The following is a 21,693-nucleotide window of genomic DNA, read 5'->3' on the forward strand; positions in this document are numbered from 1 at the left end:
TACCAGAATTTTCTTTCTTTTGCCTTCTGCTAATCCCATTTTTATGTTACCCTAAACGAGACATGTCAAACACAAGGCCCATGGGCCAAATCCAGCCCATGATGTGGTTAGACTTGGCCCACAGGACCGCTCTGGAAACAGTGAGGTGCTGCCCTGCCCCATCCCCTGAGTATACACATGAAGCGGCATGTACGCTGAGCCTGATGTCCCTGGGAACAGTCTTGTCCTGCAGATTGCCTATGTTCTGAGTGCTTCCCTTTCACCCAGAACGTCAGTGCTTGCTGCCTCCTGTGCACATGCCATGGGGTGGGGCTGAGGCAGTGAGGTGGATCTAAGGCTGATTGCATTTAGGCCTGATGGCCAGCACATTATAAAGTACACCAGCTTGCGCTCACACTAACGCCTTTATACCCCATTCACCAGTATGGCTTCGCTGCCTGCAAGGCTCCCTTTCATCAGGACCATCCCTGCATAGGAAAGTCACAGCTGGTGGTGGCATGGCCACAGGCAGCGCTGACAATCTCTCCCCCTCCCCTTGTCCCTTCCTGAGTGCAGAGGAAGGAAGGAAGGAAGGAAGGAAGGAAGGAAGGAAGGAAGGAAGGAAGGAAGGAAGGAAGGAAGGAAGGAAGGAGGGAAAGGGTAGGAATAGGAGCAGTAAGAGTGTGAAATGGAGGTGGAGGGGGAAGAGAGGAAGGAGAAGGGGGATGAGGAGAAGGAAAAGGAGACGGAAGGAAGGAGGAGGAAAGGAAAGGGACAGAAGGGTGGGAGAGAAGGAGAAAGAAGGGAGGAAGAGGCGAAGAAGAAAGAGAAGAAAGGAGGGAGGATGTGAGGAAAGTCCTGCCTCAGCACTGGGCACCAGCAGCCTGCTGCCCTTTTGCCATCCCCTTGCCCCGTTTTCTCCTGGTGCTCTCCCACCCATAGCTGAGGAAACTTTGGTTACAAAGCTGGGTCTCCTCTCAAGGAGAGGGAGTGGGCCTCTCTCTGACCCACTTTTTCCTCCCACACCCGCCATGAGCAACCTAGCCAAGGAGAGTGAGCACAGCAGCAGTGACTTCAAGGAAGATGTAAGAGCAGATGGGCGCTTTCTTAGGGAAGCGGGGCTGGGCTGGGTTGTGGGATCCCGGTGCTCTGGGAGCTCGAGGGCCGAGCTGGGTGCTTGCCATCCACTGCCCAGAGCTCCAGGCAGCCTGCGCCGCATCCTCGGTAGTTTCTAAGTCAAAGTTAAGCAAACCGTGGAGAAAATAACCATATTTTCTTGAAAATAAGACAGGGTCTTATTTTCTTTTGATCCCTGAATAAGCACTTGGCCTTATTTTTGGGGAGGTCTTTTCAGGAGGTGATGAGTGTGGTTACCTCATGGCTGCTGCTCTGTTGTAATATTTTCGGAGAGGGCTTATTTTCAGGGAAAGGCTTATTTTAGCGAATGGGCTCAAAAGCTCTATTGGGCTTATTATCTGAGGAGTTCTTATTTTCAGGGAAACTGTAGCAACTTTTAATTTCCTCCCAGTTTCCCCACTGTGTTTCCTTAGGGGACTCTGGTGGGGAGCAGAATTTTTCCTTCCTCCCTCCCCCCCTTCCGTATGTGATTGTGAGACTGGCTGGGAAACTAATGGAATATTGTAAATGAAGACCACAAAAATCCAACAGGACCAGAAGCAACTTTCAACTTCCTACTGTTTTTTTCATTGATGTTGCTGGTGGAAAGCTAGCAGGGAGTATCATTCCTTTCCTTCTTCACTTCCACTTTGCTGAGGGAAGAGGAACTGTTTGCCACTTTTCTGGAGCGGAAAGAACAAAGGGAGTGGAATCCTAGGAAAACTGTACCTGATTCCCACCATAGCATGACCTCAAGGCCCCTTCTATAGTGAGAGGAAGAGGGCTTGCAGACATTTGAGTTGATATCTCAAAATTTTCTTACTGTCCAGCATTATTAAAAGATTTCAAATTTCAGCCTCAATCCAAAGCAGACAATGGTTGCTCATATGTCAAAATTTGTTGCCAGCCAATTGGCTGTAAGTAACAGAAGAAGTGGGAAGACAGTGAACATATGGTGTTCCCATCTTCTCTTGAGCCACATAACCTATGGATTTCTGGAAAGTATAGTTGCAAGACATGATGGTGTTTAAATGCTATGACTTGCCCAAATTTCATTCCTCTGGGATTCATGGATCGCAACATTCTGTAAGTTACTCTATTGGAGTTAACTTGGTTCAAAAATTGTTGCCCTATACCTTCCACTTTTGGCCAAGTGAAGGTTACAAACAATAATTCAATAGTATATAATGTTCTATTTACTTAATGTTTACTTAAGGCATATATTTACTGATATACAGTAATATGCAACACAACACTGGCAAAATTCTTCTATTTTTTTTTTTCCTTATTCAGAATCTATTTATAAAACTTTTAGAATAGAATAACAGAATTAGGATGACTTTGGAGGACTTTTAGTCCAAAAACCTGCTTAGGAAGGAAACCCTATATCATTTCAGACAAATGGTTATCCAATTTTACAGTTTTGTTGAATCATATGAAGGGTTCAATTGAAATACACTGCAATTTTGTTTAGACAAAATGTAGGCCAGAAGGAATAAATACATGTGAAAAACCTCCTGCGTTGCCACAATCACATATTAGGGTAAACAAAAGCATTAAAACAATAATTATGGTGGCTTCAAATGATGAGAACTGTAACACTATATCCTGAAGACATTAGAATGGGAAAATTAATTTAAATTTAGAGAAATGTTGACCCTTTGGTTTATGAGGAGATGAATTACAGAACAAAATGCCCTAATAAATATCAGAGCAAGGAACCATAGAACAAAACATATGCAAAATGCAATACTCACTATTTGTATGTTTCTGAACGAATATATTCAAACACATGAGAAACACCCAATTGGAATTGATCTGCAATAGGAGTCACCCATGGATTATTTTCTGCTTTGAAGACTTGCTTTTGACCAGTCAAATCCAAGTTTCCTGAAAAAATTAAAACAGGAATTTAATATTGTTGAAGAACAGTTGCCACCTGATTACAAAAAGAATATTTTAATACTACTCAGGAAGAAGAAAAGAATAAGAAGAGACACAGGAGGAAGCAACAACAGCAAGGAAGTGATGGGATTCTTTTTTTTTTACTACTGGCTCTGTGGGTGTGGCATGGCTTGGTGGGCATGGCAGAGGAAGGATACTGTACAATTTCCATTCCGTCCCCACTCCAGGGGAAGGTTACTGCAGAGAATAGATGAGGGTGGGGCCAGTCAGAAGTGGTATTTACCGGTTCTCCAAACTATTCGAAATTACTGGTTCTCTAGAACTGGTCAGAACCTGCTGAATACTACCTCTGCAGCAAGGGCAGTAGAGGTATGCAAAATCCTATATATTGAGTAGATCAATATGTGACCTAGAAGAGAGGTGTGAAAATCTATTAGTCTAAAAGTTAATATACAGTTTCCTTGGATTTCTCTGCAATCTTATAGGAAGTAACCAGAAGACTCCCAGCACTAGATTATTCAGCACATTTCACTGTATGAAGGATTAGACAGACCTGGAATGATCTAGTCATAACACCTGATAAATTAGTTCTGGGGAAGGGAGAACATCTTGAGAGGTGTGTGGGCTGTGTTGGAAATTTCTGCAAATTGTAGATTCATTATCTTTGCCCTTAAGGTTTGAAATTGAACCTTCCTCTATAGTCCTGAAGGGACAGATATCAAATCTTGTGATACTCTTATGTTTTTTACCCAAAAAATAATTTGAAATGCTGAGTTAAGCACAGTCCAGCCCCTAAAAACATTTTTGTTTGCTAGATAGACATATGAAAGATAGACATTTTAGTATATTGTCATAAAATTCATATGCTCATGAATATGAAATTTTCGTCTCTATCTCTGTCTTTTAGAGCCTTTTAAACTTGAAAACCAACCTAAAAGACATCTAAAACCTAAAACCATCTTTGTCTTTCCGGCCATCCAAGTATTGTGACTTCCGTGAAAATACTTGCATGTGATCTGAAACAGAAAAATTTATTTGAGAGGAGATATGCTGAGGATAACTACCATGTGAGAGATGAGGTGAGTCAGGTTGATAACATGTTGTTTTAGAAGTGGGCCCCAGTCTTTGAAACACTTCACCTCTTGAGACAGGTAAGCCCTCAACATCTGCTGCTGCGCTTACCCTTTGCCAACTACATACACCCATTCTCCTGCCTAGCAGCGGCTACCCTTGAATCATGGCATTAGCAACCTTTCCTACTTGGCATGAACCATCTCCAGCCAAGCACAACAATGCTTGTGCTGATCACCCACATAGCTTCCCTTGTCCATACACTTTGCACTCAACAGCAGCAACTTACCTGCCTGCTAGCTTGCTTGAGAACCACCAGGGGCTTACTTAACGCACAATCCTCACTTAATTATATGGACTGGGATTGCCATCACTAAATGATGCAGTCACGTGACATTGCACTTCGTAATCATACATATTATTTAGGGATTGAAATTACAGTCTCAATTACCATAGTTAAGTGAGGGTTATCTGTAAAGCAGGTAACAGACACATCTCACCAAAGAAGGTATTACACAATTACAAGTAATGCTGGAAAGATTGCTATGAAATATATAATAACTATATGATAGGTATGAAAATCTAAAAATGATGTTAGGATTTCAGTAGGAACACATGTAAAGAAGTTTTCTTTCATCTACTGTAGTAGGCTTGCATGAAGACGCTTGGAAGAAGAAGAGGTTCGAGACCATGATAGAAGCATAAGCAACATGATGGCCATGGCTTCATAGCACCCCTCAGATGTCAAAAGTATCTACATTTAAATAGGTACAATTGGCAAACTTACTGAGATTTCAAGCAAGATTTCAAAACAGAATGCTCTGTGTCATCTTAAAACAGATTATTAAATAATAACACAATACAAAGAAGAAATAAAATGTGTCACATCTTTGGCCAATATTTTGGAAGAATTTAAGTTCCAGCCAAAATGTAAGTATTTATCCAAGCAATGTAGCAAGATATGATATGTGCCTGATAAAATTAGATATATCTTCCAATTCCATAGTGGATATAATACTTGAAAAATGTTTAATATATTTGTCATTTTCCTTAATGTGTCAATAAGTATAAGAATGACTTAATATATATTTCAAATAGATTCCTAAATTTTATATATTGATCTAGGGTTTTATAGCTAACACCAATTCCATGGTTATGAGCCTCTGAACTAATAGTCTGTGGTCTAATGAGCTATTATTTCTGAGGTTGAAAGTTAATACAATGGATGAAAATGCCTTGACACACTTTCCAGACTGATAGTTATTCTGCCAGTGAGATCAGACAAGTAATTTAATACAGCAATAAAACATTATATATCTGTACATCTAAGAACAAATCACCCCCAGTAGGAAAGGTGAAAATGTTATAGACAGAAATGGATTCAAAGAGTAAAAACATAACATAAAAGGTATCTTACAAGTCAACAAGAAAAATTCAAGAAATGATTCTAGAAAGAGTGCAGAGAAGAGCAACAAAGATGATTAGGGGACTGGAGACTAAAACATATGAAGAACGGTTGCAGGAACTGGGTATGTCTAGTTTAATAGAAAGAAGGACTAGGGGAGACATGATAGCAATGTTCCAATATCTCAGGGGTTGCCACAAAGAAGAGAGAACCAAGCTATTCTCCAAAGCACCTGAGGGTAGGACAAGAAGCAATGGGTGCAAATTAATTAAGGAGAGAAGCAACTTAGAACTGAGGAGAAATTTCCTGACAGTTCGAACAGACAGTTAGACAATTAGAACAAGCCTCCAGAAGTTGTAAATGCTCCAACACTAGAAATTTTTACGAAGATGTTGGATAACCATTTGTCTGAAGTGGTGTAGGGTTTCCTGCCTAAGCAGGGATTGGACTAGAAGACCTACAAGGTCCCTTTTATTATATTATATCAGCGAAGGATTGCATAAGATCACTTTTATCATCAGGAGTTTATCACATACAGAGCGAATACTTTTGGCAATATAGTATACCTCTAAGTTACAGATAGATACAAATTAGAGCTACAAAACCAGTACTAATATTCAATTAATGGAACATAAAAGGTATGTTTTTACTTATGTTGATGATCACATATCTGTCAAATCCCAATTTTATTTTAATATCCTTGGTGTACAATATATTCTTATGTAAGTATTCAGCATCATATTTTTGATTCCCCACATAGCTTCAAATCATCTTTCTATAACAAGTGGAATATTTTTCCACTTTGCTTTGACAGTTCATATCCAAATTTTATTTTATTCAGGATATGAATGAGATTTATTACTGAGATCATAAGTACCAATGGAGATAATGAATACCCTTGAAAAAATTGTTTCTTAGTGTTCATATTTCTAATTTTTACTTACCATCAAAATTATCTTCCATTTTTCTATAGAATTTTTTAAAACAAATTCTGGATGTCTGCTCTAATGCCACTTAGTTTATGTATCTACTTATGTAAGTGATAAAATCCTTTTTATTATCTATCCAAGCTCTTTTTGTAAACTGGTTTACCTTGCACATTTTACCATCATTTCATCAATCAATAATCTTCTAATCTCATTAATTCTGATTTTTTGATCATGTGGATACAATTTTTGAATATGTAACTTCAACTTGTACTTGCAAATAAACCAATTAGTTGTTTGAATATTGTTGGAAGTGAAGAATTTATTTGTAATAGAATGCAAAAATAAATGACAATAGTAGAATTTTAAAACTACTGTTTTTCCAAATTTTTCATTTTGAAGCACTTTATTAAATAGAGTGGTCAGTTTTTCAATGAAGTTATGCTTGCACCGTATTCTCCAAATACTGTGCATCCCATGCCCTCCTTCCCTAGATTTCCTATGCTTGCACATGCCCTGAAACCTCTTCCCCTGTGCTTGCACGCATCCTGGACCTTCCACCTTTGGCCTCCTTGTGTTCATGCAGCACCCTGCCTTTCTTTCGTCTTTCTGAGGCCGCTCAAACAGTATACCATATACATCACATGCCTTCCTTCCCCAGCCTTCCTACATTTATACCCTATACAAGTGATGGCTAACCTTTTTGTCATTGCATGCCGAAAGGGTGTGCACGCAACACCACACCCGTGTGCCCATACCCATAATGCAATGCGTGCACAACCCGCTGTACACTCCCCCACTCATGTTTGTGCATGCTCCCGCTCATGCTGAGGTGGCGCAGTGGTTAAACGCAGCACTGCAGGCTACTTCAGCTGACTGCAGTTCTGCAGTTCGGCTGTTCAAATCTCACCGGCTCAGGGTTGACTCAGCCTTCCATCCTTCCGAGGTGGGTGAAATGAGGACCCAGACTGTGGGGGCGATATGCTGACTCTGTAAACCGCTTAGAGAGGGCTGAAAGCCCTATGAAGCGGTATATAAGTCTAACTGCTATTGCTATTGCTATGCGCCCGACCCCCCCCTCACCCTTTTTTGCTTCCAGATTGGTGGAGGAGACTTTCCAGGCCCAAAACAGTGTGCGAGGGGTTGTGTCCCCCACGCCCCATTTTGGGCCTGGAAGGCCTCCAGCACCAACCTGGAAGCCAAAACAGAGTGCATGAATGCCACGCATATTCCCAAAATGCCATGTGAGCACTCGCCGCATGTACCCGCCACATGCACTCCACCACCTGCACATGTATGGCAGAGACCTGAAGACCAGCTGATTGGCAGGAGGCATGCGTGCATACACAGTGGAGCTGGACTGGGGCAACAGCTGGCATGCCCGCAGAGAGGGCTCTGTGTGGCACCTGTGGCACCCATGCCATAGGTTCGCCAACATGGCCCTATACCCTCCTTTCCTGGCCTTCCTTTGTTTGCAGGCCCTTTGCATCTTCCTTCCCAATATTTCCTATGGAAGGCACACTGTACCTTCTGTCCTCAGCCATTCCATCACCAACTCATGGGTGGCATCCTGTATTCCTTAGCTGGGACTCCTGCCACTTCCTGGTTAACAACCCTCATAACTTAGGTTACAACGATAACAGAATACCCTATATTGCCATCGTGATACACTCACATACACTTATTAGAAAGCACTGGAAAATGCCTTATGATCAGTGGTTAGAATGCAGTCTAACTCTTCCCAGTCTGCAGCGCAATCCTGACCAGCTCAAGCTTGAATCAGCCTTCCATCTTTCTGATGACCAGATTGTTGGGGGCAATATGATGGTAAACCACCAGAGAGTGCTGTAAAGCACTGTGAAGGGGTATATACTGTAAGTCTATAAATGCTATTGCTACTGCTATTTTTACACTTACAACTATTGCAGCATCCCTAATGATCATGTGATCAAAATTCGAATGCTTGGTATCCGGTTCTCAATGTCATGAGATTCTGACAAGCCAGAATCACTTAACAACTGTGTGTTACTTACTAAACAATTCACTTAATAACCATGCAAGTAAGGTAATAAAACAGGGGCAAAACTCATTTAACAAATGTCTTGCTTAGCAATAGAAATTTTGGGCTCAATTTTGGTCATAGGTTAAGCACTACCTGTAATGCTCTTCTGCCAGATATCCAAGTATCCGATCTTTTCTTAAGAAGTAATATGTAGGAAGCAATTCAGTCTCCCAACAGTCCCAAGAACACCCATAGTTCACCCTATCTCCTTTATTAGAGACTGCAAAAGTATTTCTGTTTTAACAAGGATCAGGCAGTGGGATTAAGCACTATGAGTAAGAGAACCTAATAAGCAAAAGGCGGGGTTGTCTAAATCTATGCTAGCTAGTTCAAACAAGAGCTGGGGAAGCAAGCCAGTAGTATGATTAGTGGTAACCCTCTGACCAAAGCTGCTACTAAAATCATATTTCATTCAAAGGCTTATGCTGCAATTGCATATTGGATTTTTCTATTTTATTACCTGTAGAAAAGAACCACATAAGTTGTCTAAAAGCCACACACACAGTAACCACGACTTACAATTCAGCAAGCGCTATGTTACATCTGGGATAAAAATCAGCCTGCTGCAATTGCACAACATAAGTAAAATTCATACTTCAAAAATTTCATCTGGGAAGAGCACACGATTCTTATTCTGCACTGGTTGAAAATACTAAATCAGACATGCACATATAAGTTTGACATTCTCACTGGTTAAATACAGTACTTCAAATGAATTGCTGAACTATTCTTTTTGTATATAAAATTTTTTATTTTTTCATTTTCATAACATATAACCACATGTATACTATTACATAGCCAACATCGTATATTATTAATGTTTACATCAATTTCTCTTACCATCAACTCCCAAAAACAATTAAACAATTATTGGCTCTTCTGCTTGCCGTACTCCATAATTGTATCTTATTCATCACTTTCTTCTCCCTCTCTCCTCCTCCTCCCTACCTCCTTTCTTTCCTCTGCCATCCTTCTCTTCTCTACTTCCCCCTCTTCTCTCCTTCTCTCTCCCCTTTCCACTCCTTCTCTCCTCCTCTTCCCTCCCACCCTCTCTTCTACCCCTCTCTTCTTCCCTTACCTCTCTCCTCTACTTCACACTCTTCATCTCATTTACTTGGTGTATTCCAGCTTCTGAGCAAGCTCCATTTTATGTTGGTGGTATTTATAATTCCTTTTCAATATACATATTTAACTTTAAGATATATCTTTCTCCTTTTTTTAAGAGAGAGGAAAAAAAGTATACGTACATATATAGTAATTGTGTTTTTAACCAACCAACCACCCCCAGCCTATTTTTGGCCAATATGTAGACTTGGTTATAATTCCCAGCTATTCTCATCATCATTATATTTATATAATTATGCAACCTTACACACACCAAATTTGTGATTCTGTCTTTAAATCTCAGTAATTTCCTATTGTAAGTATATTTCATGTTCCTTCTCTATTTTTCCATATCTTGGCTTAGGTTACCCTTAATTGTCTTTAAATAATAGCAATAGCAATAGCAATAGCAGTAGACTTATATACCGCTTCATAGGCCTTTCAGGCCTCTCTAAGCGGTTTACAGAGAGTCAGCATATTGCCCCCAACAATCTGGGTCCTCATTTTACCCACCTCGGAAGGATGGAAGGCTGAGTCAACCCTGAGCCGGTGAGATTTGAACCGCTGACCTGCTGATCTAGCAGTAGCCTGCAGTGCTGCATTTAACCACTGCGCCACCTTGGCTCTTATATATAAATAACAAACCTTACTCTTCAATGTTAATTACAATTCCCTCAATCTACTATATAGAATAACAAGCAGTACACATCTCACTTTGTTCATCATCTTAGGAGTTCTATATAGGTCCATGTTTCATATATTTTATCCCATGCTTGTTGTCCTTCCATTGTCATATTAAATCAATTAGCAACTCAGTTTAATTATCAGGTATAAAAGTGAATCATACACCTCTGCTTTATGATCTCCTCATATTCCATATATTTTAACCTTTATTTTATTATCTTTCCATTATCATGTTCAAACAGTTAGCAACTCGATTTTATTGCCATGTTTAGGAGTAAACCACATATCTCAGTTTTATATTTCCCCATATAACAATTTCTAATTGTCTGAATTTTTCCTAGTAAGTCTTTTGTCCCACTTCTCTATTCCTGTCTTCTCCCTTTTCTTTGTTTTGACACATCCACTCTCTTCAATTTTCTTCAAGCCACTGTCACACCCAAAGAAATCTTTTATATTTCCTTTTGTTGGGGCGTAACCCCCTTTTCAGTTTTTCCTATGCCACTGTCAACCTCCATAAGGTCTTTTGTCTGCTTTTTATTTCCTTTTGTTGGGACACATCCCCCCCCTTTCAATTTTCCCCATTCCACTGTGAACCCAATGAAGTTTTCTGTCTGATTTTATTTGCCACTGTTTCTACCCATTCATTATCCCTATCCCCTTCTTCCTTCACTTCTTTTTTCAGTTACTGCTTTTCTGAATTCAAAATTCTATTTAGACTTGATTTTAATGATTTATGCATATTTTTTATAATTTCATGTAGTTCTTTAAATTCCCACCTTTCCATTATGTCCAGTTCCAAAGCTACAATTAATTATACAGTTCTTATTTCAGAGTTCTGGTCCACCTTAAATTTAGCTAGCTCAGCTGGTGTGAAGAAGAGCATCAGGAGCCATCTTAATCTTTTGTTCTTCCTTAGAGCCAAGGTGGCGCAGTGGTTAAATGCAGCACTGCAGGCTACTGCTAGATCAGCAGGTCAGCGGTTCAAATCTCACCGGCTCAGGGTTGACTCAGCCTTCCATCCTTCCGAGGTGGGTAAAATGAGGACCCAGATTGTTGGGGGCAATATGCTGACTCTCTGTAAACCGCTTAGAGAGGCCTGAAAGGCCTATGAAGCGGTATATAAGTCTACTGCTATTGCTATATTGCTAATGCCCAGTTCCAAAATTGCAGTTAGTTATAGAGTTCAAAATACGCATCTTTCTGAGATGCTTAAAGATTTATTCAAAAAATAAAGACATCTTTAAAGATGCTGTCATCTTGCACTCAAAAGAGGAATGGATTTCTCCCAACTTTGTCAATCAACGGTTTTTAAAATATGAAATTCCGTAGGAGAGCTTGAGAAATACAGCCATTCTACTTTGAATGTTTGTTTATGTAGCCACCTTTGGACGGAAAGTAACTTTGTATGCAGCAATCCAGAAAAACAGTAAAGTATGGTGGTTAGAAGTATGAGTATGGATTTGCCCACTCAGTCACTTCAGGATTAATATTTGTACATTTATTTTATTGATGTAGCACTAAAATTATATATCTCAACAATTTACATTGGTAAACATAAAAAAAATGTTAAAAATTAGAGCAGAGTTTTCCAAAAATTAAGAAAACTGTTTGACATTTTATTCGTACATTACCAGATTTTAAATAGAAAGAGGGAAGCATTCATTAAACACCAGCTGACTATAAAACAATTTAAAATGTGTGTGGAAAAAATTCAAATCAGTTGAAAAGCGTTCAAAAACTTGAAAACAAAACCCTAATTCCATTCTTTAATTCAGATATGTGAATTATTCTTTCTAATTTTATTTATTCCTTAGGTATCCTGCCCTTTTTCCAGATACTCAAACATATTCAACATTCCCTTTTGTAGCTGTAACTCTGTAGCTGAAACTAAGTCAGTAATCTTCTGTGGAGAGGGTCTTCCCATTCTAAGTCCAATACTGAATCATATAGGCAAAGATTCTGGTTACTTCAAATCTGATTCTAGCACCAGCAAAAAAAAAAAAAAAAAAAAAAAAACCTTTAAAAAAGCCCGTCCATTGTGGAAAAAAACTATACTATTTGAGCCAGGTTTTAAAGAATTAAGGTAGTAACATATTTTAAATAAGAGTTTTTCATTGAAATATTTTTTAAATATTCCAATATTTGGGTTATTATTCCATTAACACTTTTCTCTCAATTGCCCTTTCTTTATTCTGTTTCTTTGTCCTTAAAAAGATCCTCCCATATTATTATACTTTTCTGTCACAGATGACAGAAACTAAAATTCAAGGGCTTTTTTTTAACTTTAGCAGAAAGGATATATTCTCCTTCAATACTATGAGGAACGACATTAATTTTATTTTCCTATTTAGATATAAATACTTCCAGATCCAATTTTATTAAAGGCTAATCATGGGATAACCCCACTGAACAGAATGTTCAGTTATAGCCAACTATGATTTTCTTCAGCTTTGCTATATGCTTTAAAAGCTTAGCTTTTATTACTCTGAGATCACGTGCCTTGTTTCCCAAAGAAAAGAAGAAAGGCCTTAGACATGACAGAATCCACTGAGGATGTATTGATATGCAAGTCCTTCTGACAGGGATGAATTTCTCATAAGAGCAAGGTGGACAGCAAGCTTCACTGGCACTTGTGAAGAAAATACTATATCCAATGTGTTGGGAGAGAAAGGCAAAAAAAAAAGAGCTAAATAATCCCACATTCAAAGTATTTCCAACAAATGCTGGTCTCAATTGATATTAGCAAATCTGCTTAAATCTAGACTAGAAATTATTCTGGAACACCCATTCCTCCTTGTGAATATAGTTTTCTCTTTTGTCAAGCATTTCTCAATTCATAAAATTAGTAAACTGACATGCAAAGAATATCATGACTAGCATTCCCATCAAAGCAAACTTTACGGATGATCCTGTCTTCTTAACATAAGGATAAAATGAATTCCCTGTACTTTTTTCAGACCACTATAAGACAAACAAGATGCTGTTATAGGATCTTGTTATAGGAGTTTAGTCCTTTCTTTTGTGTTTGATGATGACCAGGCTGATTTTATGTTACGGAAGAATCACCAGTGCCAAATGACAGACACTGTTTAAGTTATACATCTTAAATGATTTAGTTTCCAGACTCCAGAAATCCTAATATATCACAGCCACATGATAAATGCAGCATATTTTTTAATGCAAAAGCTGAACAAAAAGCAGCTTCCTCTTTCCACTCATTACCCAAAATACCTTACTTTCTTTATTTTATTCTTCCTTTTCCTCCTCTTGACATTTTGTTAAATCATTTGTTTCTATATATAAAACAAGGCATGCAATAAAACCTACACTCATCAGTTTTTAGATATGATTATTTTTGCACATCCACAAAATTTGTTACAGCAGTGCAACTTCATTTCATTATTTCATCGATGGTTGTGTTTTTTCTGATGACTCTGCACCATTTTATAACCATTAATGAGTCCCTTACTTAGGGCTACTATGCATTTTGCTGAAAATTTTAAATAGCATTGCACACAGGCAAGCTAAAGCAATGCACTTTAAGGTATGCCCTACAGATTTTGACAACTGTATCTGATTGTTTCAGCTCTACCTCCCTCTTCGTTTTCCTAAAGCAATATTCCAAATCTTAAACAATTAGTGTGTAGATGTTTCTATGTATATGTGTGTGTTTGTGTGTGTGTGTTTGTGTGTGTGTGTAGTATTTGTGCTGATAAATAAATAAAGGGAGACTGGTATAGATCTATTTCAAGCTATTTAGCTCTCATCAGCTAGCGAATCCCAGTAAGGGTATTCGAATCCCAGTAAGGGTATGGCTAGGTGATGAGAGCTAAATAGCTTGAAATAGATCTATACTAGTCTCCCTTTATTTATTTATCAGCACAAATACTACACAAATGTAACAAAGGCAACAGTAAAATATTGGGCTTTCTGTCTGGATGGTCTCTTGTAATGAGCAGATGGACAGAGAATGGAAGCAGTTAACTTCCTCCCATAATTGGGGCATACCAGGGGTTGTGACTTTAAATATATATATTCAGCTGATAAGGAGGAGGACCTGTGGCTTAATGGCTAAGACGTCTGCCTAAGATGTAATATAGCACAGGTTCGAATCCCAGTAAGGGTATGGCTAGCTGATGAGAGCTAAATAGCTTGAAATAGATCTATACTAGTCTCCCTTTATTTATTTATCAGCACAAATATCACACACACACACACACACACACACATGAGGTATGTGTATACAAACATAAACACATACATACACATTTCATAAATTTAGTGCTTTGTGACATTTCACGTAACTGGTTGCAATATTTTAGTTGCAGTAAATCATTAGATGTCTTCAACTTCAGTACACAACTTTAAAATCCTGGATATTTGAATACCAACTTCAATGTTTACATGGGAGGGCTTATTTTACAAGGCTGTATGAAGCAGCTCCACCCGAAGGCACTGACCGTTCAAACTATGACAGCAGTCTAATTTACTTGGAGTCAGAAAATCATATTGCTCTTCTGATGCATCAAATATAAGCACTGAAGTGGGCCAATTCAATTCATTTTGCTGCTTTGCCGTGCATGCATAGAAACCCCTTTTAGCGTGTTGATCAAAACTGTGAAACTGTACCTTATTAGTTGAAGCTGAAGCCGTACTACCAAGGGCATTTTGACCAAGATTTTATCAAGCTGAAGTACTCCTCTGAAGCTCTGAAAAGCTTTATTTATCATGATTTTCAAAACTATGTTTCAAAAAAACTATATCCTATGTAACCTAAGGTCTACCAAGTGTGGTGAACTTCAATTTCAGCTCTAGAAAAGTTAGTTAGAAGGGATGGATAGTTCAGCAATTCCTTTTTATTTATTTAACAAATCTTATATGACTTTACATGTCCACGGTGACTCCAGGCAGCTTACAGAAATAATAATGCCGAATACGAAATCCACATATCCCTGGTGACAACAATCAAGCCAAGTATTTGATGGGCTCCATATCATCTTCAGATTCACTTGCAAACCCATGCCTTCAAAGCTTTTTGAAAGAGTGTCCAAGTGGGGGCAGTCTTATTTTCGTAGGCTAATGTTCCACTGGGAGGGAACCATCTCTTAGAAGGCTCTTCTATTTCATCCATTATTCAACAGTTCATTACATCATATTGATAAACGAACAACATAGTTTAAATCTTAATCTCCTGCCTAGGTCAATGATACGGTTCCACCACAAAACCGCGGTAGACTAAAGCGTGCTCGACGAAAGCGCGTACCTGACGTCATCACAGCGCGGTAAAGTTAAAATTAACGCGAAAACCTTACCCTAACCCCCTCAAACCTAACCCTAAACCTAACCCTTAATCTAACGCTAACTCTTAACCTAACCCTAAATCTAACCCTAACACTTAACGTAACCCTAAACCTAACCCTAACCCTTAACCTAACCCTAACCTTTACGTGAATCGGCTTGCTTTAAAAGCGCTTTTTAAAGCGCTTTTTTCTCCGCGGTCGTATTTGTCGCACTGCTGATGACGTCAGGTACGCGCTTTAATCGGGCGCGCTTTAGTGGACCGCGGTTTTGTCGTGCCACAAATGATAAATGATGGGTACAAGGAATATTCAAAATTCAAAACAAAGATAACTTATTAAGATTTGTCTTTGATTCGTGGCATAACTTAACTTACTGTAAGTGTAAATCCAGTTTTAACCAATTCTAAATGATTGTAAGAGTTTAGTCGATTGAAAAAAGGGGGGAAATATGTATTTTAATATTCCAAGGTACAATACTATCTACCTCATATACAGAAAGTGATTGGGAACACAGCATCTCTTTCATATTTATTAAATCACATATATCTTTTTTTCAGTTCCTGGTCAGCTTGAAAAAAAGATGCTGCTGCTCCAGTGAACTTTATCATTAAACAGAGTGTCATTGATATAACTCTTAAATCAGCAGTATCTTTTTTGAGATTCACACAAAAACCTGAAAAATGCTTAAAGAAAAATAGAAAGGAACACCATAAATGCAAGGTACAAATTATTCTTCCCAATCATTTTCTATGCCAATTGACATAGAAATTGACTCAAACTCTATTGGTAATCCTTAACTTTTGATTACTTGTTTAACAATGGTTCAAAATTATGATGGTGTTGGAAAAAGTGTTTTACAATCTGTACTTACTCTTACAGCTATTGCTCATTTCCACAGTCACATGTTTGAAATTTGGCCACTTGTCAGCTCACATTATAACCAGCTGCAATGTTCTACTCCCGTGATGGGGAAACTAGGGCATGCATGCCACAGGTGGCACACAGAGACATATTTGCCTGCATGGCAGCCCTCAGCTCTGGCATACATGTGTGTGTCGGCCAGCTGGAGGGCCGGGGGAGGCCATTTTCGCTCTCCCCAGGCATCAAGAAAGCCTCTGGAGCGGACAAAAAACAGGCCCAACATTGGGTCTGTTTTTCACCCTCCCCAAACTCCCCAAGCTCCGGATTGTTTCTGAACTTCTGGTTGGTTATTGGGCCCATTTCCCCCTCCTCCCCAAGCTCCAGAGGCTTTCCTGAAGCCGGGGGAGGGTGAAAAACAGACCCAACTGGTTGATCCATTTCCATTTTTGAGAGGGGTCCCCAGGGAAGGCCATTTTCACCCTTCCCAGGCTTCAGGAAAGCCTCCAGAACCTGGGGAGGGCGAAACCCCACCGCATGTGGGAGAGGATCGCACATGCGTACACAATTTTGGCACACATTTAGAAAAAAGTTAGCCATCACTTTTCTATGTGATCGTAATTCGCGACTCCTTTTTTGGTTAATTTCTAACAAAAAAAAACCTCCATTGGGGAAGCGGAACTTTTTATCATAAAATTGGGTCTGGTCATGTGATGACTCACTTTATATCCTTTGGCTTCCCAACTTTGACCCTCCCTCAAACTTCTATGCTACCCATAGAAGTTGCAACAATTTTTATTAAACTTTGCTGCTGAATACTCCCTATGATTTAATAAAACCAGAGGAAAGAACAAGATGAGAAGCAACAATAATTGATTTGAAATATAAAACTACCCAAAACTATACATTTTCCAGAACTCTTTGGCTATTTAGACTTCAACTAAGTACCAAACTTACCTAGTTCTGGAGGCAATACTGTAAGACGGTTTCCTTGGATATGAAGTTCTTTAAGTTGTGTGAGTTCCCCAATTTCTTTTGGGAGTGATATCAAGTCATTATCCCTAAAGCTAAGCTTTACGAAAAGGAAAATAGTTAAGAGTTAATCAGAGACACAAACAATCTGCCTATACAAAATACACTCAAACACGAGATACTGCATATGTACAACACGCTAAGCTTAGTTAGACTTAACTGGTTGAACTGAATAATTTATCATGTAGCATAAATCCCGACTGCTCAAATTATTATTTAATGTATATATAATACTAGAAAACAGGTTAATTTAGTAAGGATATTAAGCCTGTTACAGGATGAAGTTATCAGATCAATTCTCAGCTGAAAAGAAGTAGACCAAGGCTTGTCAGAAACTAGCTCTTTTTCTTTTTGCTATTTCACTCCACCCATCCTTCCGATGTATGCATAAGTACTTTCTGATTAAAAATAGACAATACAGATGTTGATGCTAACTCCTATAAACTCCCATGACTTCTTGCAAATTGATTTGATTCTACTCAAACTAGGACTGCAAAAATAAATTGATCCCCCCCCCCCAAGAATTTAGATAAATTACTTACTATCTGCAACTTTGTGAGCTTCCCAATATCTGATGGCAGGGTTTCAAAATCGTTGTCACTTAGATAGAGTGCACGCAGGGTGGCTGCAAATTAAACAGTAATATATAAACAGGGTGGCATACAACTCGACCATTTGAGACCTGATCAATGAAAATGTGTCAGGTTTGATTAATAACCCTGACTTGGTGAAAAGCCTTTGACATATCCAAGGCTCACAATAATAACAAGCAGGTCAAACTTAGATTTACTGGCTTATGTACTATTGCTCTGCTCAGGAAAACATCTATATCCAAAAGGGCCGACATAATTAAAAAATTCTACTACATTACTCTCTGGCAGGTTGTAACATGCCACTACAATACTAACTTGTCAAGACGGAAACTATCCAAGCTTATTATTAACTGTTATTCAAATTAGCATCCATAATCTCCCTTAAAAGGTTATTTTGTATACATCTGTTAGGTTTGTGAAACAAGAAGCTGTAACATCTTTTAAAAAAAATAGACTAGGATATTATTTCTCAAATATGCAGAAATAATCAGCGGGACACAATTCCCCTCCCCAGATGTTGAAGGAGCCCCCAAGAGAGAGAAATGGAAAAGAATGAAGGCAAATTGAAGCCTCCAAGAGCATTTTTACAGAGTGTTTCTTCAGTTAAAATACAATAAAACAATGTTATGAGTTAGTTAGCTCTCAAAAATTATTTGGGTAAAATTTGTGGGTTGAGTTTAGGGGAAGGCTGTGCATATATTGCTAAATACTGTTTCAGCTCATTAGCACACACACTCATTAATTGGATGTATTTCTTGATTGAGGCTTGTGGAAATATAGTCCCCCTAGTGGCAAGCATTGCTTCCCCACTAATTAGCCAACAATTATTATTTTATTATTATTATGATATTAACTAATCATCAACATGCCATTTACAACAATTTTTATTATATTAGAATATTTGCAATATAGGACAGTATTGTCAGCAATATTGTTGCAATGTTTTATGTGCTTAAATTAAGTTAATTAGTAATATTGTAACACAATCACTAATACTTTATCTTCTTCTTGTGGAAAAAACAATTTGTTTTTTTCCTGACCAGATTTTTTGACAAAACGTTTGGTGAAATTTTAAAATATGAAATGTTGAGAACTGGTGCATGGAACACACACAAATAAAAAACTGTTTATGCATCATAAAAATCTCTTTACTTCCACAATGAAAACAGAAAGTTGAACCATTTTAAGAGAACAAAGATTTAAATAATTTGGGTTAGTTGTATATTTTTCATTCTGCCCCCTAGTTCTTATACAAATTGTATGGTTCCAGAAATATTTCAATCATTCCAGTCATGGAGCCCTAAGAAAACACTTTATGGAACATTAATGAGACATTAGACATTTGAAATGTCTAAGCACGTTCGAAAAAACAGTAATCATATTCAAAACTGAGCAGATTATAGTACTCATGCTTAGGAAAGAGCAAAGTTTATTTTAGTTTCTCATTTTCAAGCTTCAAATTGTTCCATTCCATTTCTATTCCAAACTGTGATTTTTTTTTTAATTATCAGGCCTACACAAAATTTTCCATATATTGAATATAGAGTTTTGGAATAATATTTTAATTTTTTAAAATTATTTCGAAGAGTTTCTTAATTTCTGGTTAGGGGAAACTAGTTTGGGACTATGATTAGACATAGCACTGTGCCTTAATCCTCCATCCTAAATTCAGTATAAATTGAAATTATAGTGTTTCATCACTGTTTTTCAAAGAAAAAAGCTTCTTTTGATCTGTGTGGGCTGATTTCTTTGTGAATCATAGATTTCAAATTCTAACCCTAACCCTATGATTTCACTGAAAGCCATATCAGAAATGATATGCTTAGCAAATGGCACTTTCAAAAATTAACTTAATATTCTTGTATATCTATCTTTACGTCTCCGCTTCCCCTGTCTGCCTCCATAAAAACATATATGCACCTACTGTATTTTTCGGACTATTATTCGCACCGGAGTATAAGATGCACAATGGTTTTGAAGAGGTAATTTTTTTTAAAAAAAAAAGTTTTTGCACTCTGCATGCCTCCCAAGCCCTCTGCATGCCTCGTTTTTTGGAAAAAAAAAAAAAAAAGGACATGCAGAGCTTTGGGAGGCTTGTAGAGCGTTCCTGGAGGTTGGTGTAGGCAAAAAGAGCAAAAATGGCCTGAAAAAAAAGAGGGGGCATGCAGAGCTTTGGGAGGCTTGTAGAGTGCTCCTGGGGTTTCGGGGGGGGGGGACAGCTTTTTTTTTGCTCATTTTTGCCTTTCCCAGCCCCCAAGAGCACTTTGCAAGCCTCCCAAGCCCCCAGGAGCCCTTTGCAAGCATCCCTTTTAGAAAAGGGGGCGGGATTTCGGTAAGGCAAAAATGCTGTATTCAGTGTATAAGACGCACCCAGATTTTCACCCACTTTTTTGGGGGGGGGGAAGTGCATCTTATACTCCGAAAAGTATGGTATCCAGAAAAAAAAAGGAAAGCATCACTGAGCCTTGATGAAGTGAATGCATTTGTCTGATGATACCAATTGTCAATAGAGAACATGATATTTATAAGATATATAACTAAGAGTTATTAAAAGAAAGTAAATCACAACTTGGTTGCCAGCTAGTATTCCTTGACACAAACAACAGCTCCTGTAATGGTCTCAACAGAGTACTGCATTTCCCAAATTTCATTTTACAAATGCTGAATAAAATTCAAGGAAATACGACTGAAGCGCAGCTTATCAAGCACGCCTGTTTGTCCATTTATTCCACAAATATCAGGTGACTATAGATCAAAAGATACAAATCGCCAAGCTATGTAGAAATATTCAAGAGGACTCGCAGGAGGAGACATATATCTTAAACATTCTTTTTAGGATAGTCTTTCTCAAATAAATCAGTTAGAGAAAGCAAAGTAACTTTTCAAGATGATTAAAGTTTTATTTATTTATTTTTTTTAAAAAAAATACTATTTCTTACTTAGATAGAAGAAGTTTCCAGGCAGGGACTTTTCATTTAAATTATTGTAAGTCAAATCAAGAACTTCCAGAGATGGCAAAGAGCCAAATCCTCGGGGCAAAGTGTTGAGCCTGTTCATCCTAAAAATGAATGCAGGTTTTTAAATTGGCATTATTTTTGATACATAAGAAATAGTGACATTTTACATGGTATATATAGTCTGTATCAGTATTACTATATTTTAAAATCCATATGGAGTATCTTTTCAATAATACCTTGCACAATCCTAAACAAAGAAGGTAACAATACTATAATAAAAACCCTGATCAAATACCAAAAGGCAGGAAGAATTATATAAAAAGTCAAATTAATAAATGGGCATCCTTAAAAAAAATCAAAATCTTAAGTGGGTTTGATAGACTTTCAAGATGGATGTCAGCTCTTCACAAGATCAGGAAATTGAAGTGGTTAAGGAAAGGTGCTTTAATTAACAGGGTATTGTAATCGTATCCTTACATCCGTCAAACCACAAGTACTTCAGTCTATACCTAACACAAACAAAGTGAATCTTTTTCTCATGCTTACTCAGAGTTGGAAATGTCTGTCTGTCTGTCTGTCTGTCTGTCTGTCTGTCTGTCTATCTATCTATCTATCTATCTATCATCTATCTATCTATCTATCTATCTATCTATCTATCTATCTATCTATCATCTATCTATCTATCTATCTATCTATCTATC

The 21,693-nt window shown here is 38.0% G+C and overlaps 1 protein-coding gene across 1 annotated transcript in view; it reads right to left on the reverse strand.

Annotated features, from left to right (window-relative positions):
• The window catches only part of RSU1 (Ras suppressor protein 1), a 94,071-nt gene that overhangs the window by 38,633 nt on the left and 33,745 nt on the right, over window positions 1-21,693 (reverse strand). Inside the window, exons 5-8 of the mRNA XM_032238270.1 lie at window positions 20,975-21,093; window positions 17,985-18,067; window positions 17,368-17,482; window positions 2,853-2,985 (exon numbers count right to left, since the gene is read on the reverse strand). Coding sequence (XP_032094161.1) covers window positions 2,853-2,985; window positions 17,368-17,482; window positions 17,985-18,067; window positions 20,975-21,093 — 450 coding nt within the window. The remainder of the gene's footprint in view (window positions 1-2,852; window positions 2,986-17,367; window positions 17,483-17,984; window positions 18,068-20,974; window positions 21,094-21,693) is intronic.

Source organism: Thamnophis elegans, chromosome Z, assembly GCF_009769535.1.
Source record: "Thamnophis elegans isolate rThaEle1 chromosome Z, rThaEle1.pri, whole genome shotgun sequence".
NCBI lineage: Eukaryota > Metazoa > Chordata > Lepidosauria > Squamata > Colubridae > Thamnophis > Thamnophis elegans.